Below are 6512 nucleotides of genomic sequence, written 5' to 3'. Positions count from 1 at the left end.
ACTCCCCCAGCGCCTGCTGATCCCCCCTAACCAGTTTATAACAGGCCACAAGATCCCCCCTCAGCCTTCTCTTTTGAAGGCTGAACAGGTTCAGGTCCCGCAACCTTTCCTCATAGGACCTACCCTGCTGCCCCTTGATCATACGAGTGGCCCTCCTCTGGACCCTCTTGATGCTGTCCACATCCCTCTTAAAGTGCAGCGCCCAGAACTGGACGCAGTACTCCAACTGTCAAAGGCCAGTATAAAACCCATGCATGATGGACACCTCCAAAAGCCCAGAGATTTTAGAGAAGGTATAATCACAGAAGGGGAGAGGAAAAAAAAATCATTGGACAAAAATGTCACCAAAGCTGAGGGAAAGGAAAATATTTCTACATAGGCAGAAGAGGGCACTAAGTGTTCAAAATGGTGGTACTTTGTGGTACAGACAGAAAACCACTGAACTGTTAGCACCAGGGGGACAATCCTAACACTGGTATTTGGACCAACACAAACAGGCTGAGCCATGTGACAAGATTCAGAGTGTGCTGGGAGAATCACAGGACTCACAAGCCCACTTTGGGTTCCTCTTGCAGAGAATGGATTTTTGGTTGTAGCCACGTTGGTCTAAGGACATATGCAGGCAAGGTTCTTTGGGTAGATGTGATAACTTTTATTAGACCAACTGTGTAGTTGGAAAAAAGTTTTTTGCCAGCTTTTGGGTGCAATCACCCTTCTTCCGGCATAGGAAATCTCTGCTGTTCTGAGACTCCAAGGAATGAAAGAAGCTAAAAGTGTGATAGGATGTCAGTGAGAATGTAAACAGGTGGAAATTAGGAAAACAAAAGATAAGAGCAGGGAAGGGAGGGAAAAAAGCCAAGGTGAGTAAGGGACACTCTACAATAGTAGATATTCAAGGTAGAATCATAGAATCATAGAAGTAGGGTCGGAAGGGACCTTGTAAATCTTCACGTCCGACCCCCTGCCTGGGCAGGAGAAAAACTGGGCTCAAATGACTCCAGCCAGGTAGACATCAAGCCTCTTTTTAAAGACCCCCAGGGTAGGAGCCAGCATCACTTCCCTTGGAAGTTGGTTCCAGATCCTAGCCACCCTGACTGTGAAGTAGTTCTTATGGATATCTAATCTAAACCTACTCTAAACCTACTCTCCAACAACTTGTGGCCGTTATTCCTTCTTATGTCAGGGGGTGCTAGGGGAAACAAGGTCTCTTCCAAACCCTTCTGGTCCCCACTAGTGAGTTTATAGACGGTCACCAGGTCCCCCCTCAGCCTTCTCTAGAAAAAAGGCCCTTGCAAAAAACATTTTTTCCAATTGGAAAAATTGGTCGAATAAAAGACATAACATCTACCCAAAGAACCTTGCCTGCCTCTCACACAGAATGCCTTTTGAATGGCATGCAGGCATTCCATGATAGCTCAGAATGGATGGCTAGGGAACCGGTTGGACCAGAATCAATTTTGTCAGTGTTTTGGACTGGGAGCCACTTCTCGAAGACTTCCCTGGCATTGGTGCCAGAGGATCGTGCCTGTGGGGGAGGGAAGAAGGCTATCCCAATTAAAATAAATACAGTGATTTTAGTTAATTTATTAAAATTATTGAAAAGCATTTAAAAGAATTTCAGTATCTGTATTCAGGACTTGGGTGCTAAAAAAAGTAATGAAACTTACGCTTTGATGTTCCCTATAACATTTTTTGACTGAGCTGCTCCAAGTAAACAAGCTGGAATGTCTGACATACTGTAAAAAGATAGCAGAAGAAAGATTTGGTTCATTCAAGAAAATCTGCGTTCTCTTTCTTGCAATACCTCTCAGTCAGTTCCTAATTTATGACAATATTTCACCTTTTACTCCACAAATACTTATTTTCTCTATTAGTTTCTTGCACAGAACTTTAGCAATGGGTTTTCAATATCTAAAATCTTCAACTGGTTCTTTACTCCGCTAAATTAAATCAGCTCATTTTGAAAATGTCAATATATTAGTGAAACTTGATTTTCCTTCACAAAAACTGTGATAGTTAAACCATATCGTATCATAATCTTCCAGGTGGTTTGTTACTCTATTATTGCCTTAATCAATCCACTAGCTATAAAAGAAATACTTATTAACCTGTTACTCCTGGATTTGTGCGTAAGGTGGAGGCAGGCTGCCCGCTGCAGGTCTGAGGCCAGAAGCTGCTCTGGCCTCTTCCTGGTGTGGGGGCTGGGCTGGGCTCAGTGGTACAGGGCTGGTGGTGGTGGCAGTGCTGGGAGGGGTGCCTACAGGGGGGGTGGGCTATGGGGAATTTTGAATTATAAGGTGGTGCTGAGCGCGGAGTGGGGAAAAGTGGCCCCTTGTCCTCCTGGGGTTTCCGGCTGGGCGGGGCAGGGCTGGGTAGGCCCTCCTGTTGTGCGAGCCTGCCGGGCTTCCCCTGGATCCTACTGCCCCTTGTTCCTGTCACTTTTGACAGAAACCAAAGGCAGATAAATATTAATTTTCTAAATTTTTTAGGGGCCCTGCAGGCCAGATAGAATGGTTTCACAGGCCGTATTTTGCCCACCCCTGTTATATGGTATGTTACACAAGATAATCAAAATTTCTGACTTTTAAATCAATGAGCACATCTAACCAATAAGTACAGACAGCTCTGCATAAAATGGTCTATTATTGCTTACTACTTCTCCAATCTTTTGGTCATTTACAAATTTTACTTGCAGCGATTTAGCCGAGCACTTTATTATCAGTAACAGCATTAGGCTATTTATAGTTCCTTGAAAAATAAGGCATTTTACTGCGCATATAAAATATGTATCATATAAGGCTGAACCCTTTAACATTTAAAGACACCAAATGCAGCGTCTGTGATTACCACTGGAGATATGGAAGCAATGAGCTACTGTTACATTACTTACTCAAGTTGCAGTACTTGGTCCTCCATCAAAGAAATGAGAGGAGAGATGACTATTCCTGTACGTTTCATGTAAACAGGTGGAAACTGGAAACACAGGCTCTTCCCATATCCTTATAGATAACATATAAATAGGATGTATTAAAAAGACTAGAATTCCAATTCCTCCTCAAAGCCCTGCTTCTTAGCTTACTTTCCCCTTTATTGTACTTCTAACATTAAAAATTATCTTGTATGGATTTATCTACATGAAATTTACTACAAAACAGTCCTAAAAACAGCTTACATTTGTTCCCTTACTATAAAGGCACATACTAAACATAACTTACCAGTTGCCATGACAACAAGATTATCTCTTCTACCTTCTAAAACAGAATAGATCACTTTCCACTGGACCCTTGAAATCAAAAACATATTTTTATTTGTCGACAAAGTATTGTATCAAACATACATATAACATTAGAACTTAAGTAAAATAGAGGCAGTTCAATAAAAACACTAAAGAAATATTCTTTCATGTAGTCTATGTGGGATCCTGATTCCTACATGCAGTCAAACCCTGCTTGCCTTGCTAACAGAAACAGCACCTTTGAAGTTATACAGAAATCCTTACAGCAAGCTGAGCAGGATTTTCCTGTCTTTAGTGGAGGACTACAAAACACAATGGGTACCCAGCACAGGATTAAAACTGATCTGCAAATAATATTTAAAAAATAGTCAACTTGATCAAAGTAAATACTGCAACACGAACTAAAATACCATCTCAAAAATTTACCAAAATGGATTTCCCCCCCAAAAAAGTTATATATTTTTTAAATAAAATTTGAGCTACAAACATACCTTGGGAAACATTTTAAGAATTATTTTATTCTACTCATTTTCTAAACAAGAGCATATAATGATTTTAGCAACACTGAGGCCCCCACTACACGTGCAAGTAAATGCACAATGGGAATTAATGCGTGATCTGCACAACCATGCCTCCTCCTGTGTACAGCAGTAAGTGTGATTGTGGGATTGCCCATTAGATCCAAACATGCCTTATTGCCAGTGCAGAGGGAGCCCAATCCTAGATGCAAATTAAAGCTCAATAGCAACCAGCTATAAAGTTAGTACACATTTTCGAGGTCTAAATTTATAGATGGTTGGAGCTTTGTATAGGATGATAAGTACTTTCCATGTGTAGCTGGTCTCAAGGCACCTGCACAATTAACCAGTTAATTGCACAATACCTATAACACATAAATGAGGCCTGATATATAATGGATCAATTGTATAGAAGTATGCTTTGCTTTTGCAACTTCTGGAGAAGTGTACTTTGTGCCAGAAAGCCTATCAAACTTCTCTCCTGACTATATAGTTAAACCAATGCTGCATGTTGGTTCTGACCCATTAAAAATCTATTCCCTGTACAGCAGTGTTGTGCTTGTATATCTGATTGTCCTCCCACTACAAGTATATTTACGATTGCTTGGATGCATCTACACATGCCACTAAGGCGAAGCAATAAACTCTGGTGCTTATTGTGCTGGAGTTTATTGCTCCTGGACGTCGTGTTTACACATGCACCTGGGACTGCAGCATGTTGAGCCCAGTTGGAGCAACCCTGGCTGGCAGGAGACCTGGGGGGTCAGCCTTCCAGCCCAGGGCTGCTATGACATGGCTCAATGTGCTATGAAAGGGCTGGCTGGGGCACAAAGGTGCTCCCGCATGGGGCTAGCCAGCAGGCAGCCACCGCACTGAAGCATTCTCATGCCCCAGCCAGCCATGTCAGTGTCTACACGTGCAGTGCTGTGGAGTAAATAACTCCGCAGCAGGATAGTATTTGTATTTACAAGTACTACTCTACTGCAGAGTTAATTAGTTTCCCACAGCCTAATAGATGTGTAGATGTGAGACACTTACTGTGGAGCTAATTAGTCTGCTCCACAGTAAACATTTTGTGTAGACTTGCCCTGGAGGTGCTACTGCAGTCTGCCTTTCTCATTAAGATAAAATATTTGTGTTTACAATGTTATGGTGCCCAGAGAGAGATCTTTGTAGCTTAAGCTTCTTACTAAATAATCAAAAAATTTACAGTTAACTTCACAAAGGTGTAATTACCTGCACCTACTAAAAACAAAACCTGTTAAACATATTGCTGATCACACAGTAAAGTTCCCTGTAGATATACTCTGACAGATCCTCAATGCAGAGACTACACCTTTTTGAACAATTCCAGGGTTGGTGATGGTGTTTAAAATACCTAACAATGCAAAATCTTTTTTAAAAAGGAACCAGATATGTAATGGTTAACTGAAAAACATACTCACGGTTTAAAAGCAGAATGACCAAAATATGTTTTTAAACAGATTTCTTCTTTTTCACTAGGGCTGGGCAACAAGGGATCTTAGACCAAAAAAAAAGGCATGTATATTTAGCTCTAAGGTGTTCAGTCCTGGCCCGAAATATAATAGGCAGTTTGCTGCTAGTGATTTTAAGGGTCCTGAATCTACACAATTCTAATAAAACTCAGCATATCTCCAAACACTCCCAGGAATTCGTGTGAATTGCTCTCCTTGATCCCCAGTTGATGTAGTTATGGATAGGGTGGTCATATGTCTCAGGCAAGCTTGGACAGTCTCAGCTTCCATAGCTTGGTCCTGCCTGGTTGGTCAAAAAAGTCCAGAGTGGAATTCAGTGGAGATACGGAGCAACATGTTGTACCAGGCAGGTGGCTGAACAGGTACTACTGCTCCTGTGCAGGAAGAAGGACATGCCATGTATGTGGATAGGGTGGAGTCTGCTCCAGTCCACCCACCTTGTTCCCAACACAGGAACAGCACTGCCTGATGGCACATCATGTTGCTCTGGATCCCTGGCCAGACCCTGCTCTGGGACTTTTGACCAACTGGCTAGGATCAGACTATGGAAGCCAGTACTGTCCCCATTTGCCTGGGACATATGGTCACAGATATACGAGCACATCTGGCCACATGTTCAATTAATGGCATGATAAGAACAAGCCACAAAGTTGTAACACTTTTTGTGAAACAATTTTGTGGCTTATTCCTTGTTTTATCATGTCATTTATTGATTGATCATGTAGCTGGATTACAACTTAAAATGCGATTTCAGATCCCAATCACACCCTTTCTACTTGCCAGTGCTGGGGGAGCTTGGGACCACGATTCCAAGCTCCCCCTGAACTGACAAGCTGAAAACCAAATTCCCACAGCCTATTGTGACCCAGTGTGGTCCTGGGATCAGGGTCAACAATTTGCTGTCAGCTCTGGCCCCAGGACTGCACCAAGGCCAATTCAAGACCCCATTGTAATCCTGGGGCCAGGACCAGCAATCAGATGATTGTTGGCAGCAGACCTGAGGCAGCCTTGGGCATACCACTTGTTCAATTTAAGTCACTACACAAATCAGCCATAAAATGTTTAACTGTATGTATACAGGGGTGTAGGTTGTAGCCGTGTTAGTCTAAGGACATAGGCAGACAAGGTTCTTTGGGTAAATCTGATATCTTTTATTAGACCAACTAAATATTTGGAAAAAATTTTTAGCAAGCTTTTGGGTTTAAAAACCCTCTGGGGCAGGCTGAGGAAGCATCTGTAGCTGGTCTAATCCTCAAAGGCAAT

The 6512-nt window shown here is 42.2% G+C and overlaps 1 protein-coding gene across 2 annotated transcripts in view; it reads right to left on the bottom strand.

Annotated features, from left to right (window-relative positions):
- The window catches only part of WRN (Werner syndrome RecQ like helicase), a 197497-nt gene that overhangs the window by 87595 nt on the left and 103390 nt on the right, over positions 1–6512 (bottom strand). For both annotated transcript variants that reach the window (XR_002097222.1, XM_019516772.1), the window contains exons 12-15: positions 5199–5274; positions 3216–3283; positions 2891–2999; positions 1668–1736 (exon numbers count right to left, since the gene is read on the bottom strand). Coding sequence is in view for 1 of the 2 variants with exons in the window: in XM_019516772.1 (XP_019372317.1) it covers positions 1668–1736; positions 2891–2999; positions 3216–3283; positions 5199–5274 (322 nt within the window). In the remaining variant the exon portion in view is untranslated. The remainder of the gene's footprint in view (positions 1–1667; positions 1737–2890; positions 3000–3215; positions 3284–5198; positions 5275–6512) is intronic.

This window comes from Gavialis gangeticus, unplaced genomic scaffold (assembly GCF_001723915.1).
Source record: "Gavialis gangeticus isolate Ggan-Ray unplaced genomic scaffold, GavGan_comp1, whole genome shotgun sequence".
Classification (NCBI taxonomy): Eukaryota; Metazoa; Chordata; order Crocodylia; family Gavialidae; genus Gavialis; species Gavialis gangeticus.
The sequence above is the reverse complement of the archived record's forward strand: the minus strand, read 5'-3'. Positions and strand labels throughout refer to the sequence as shown.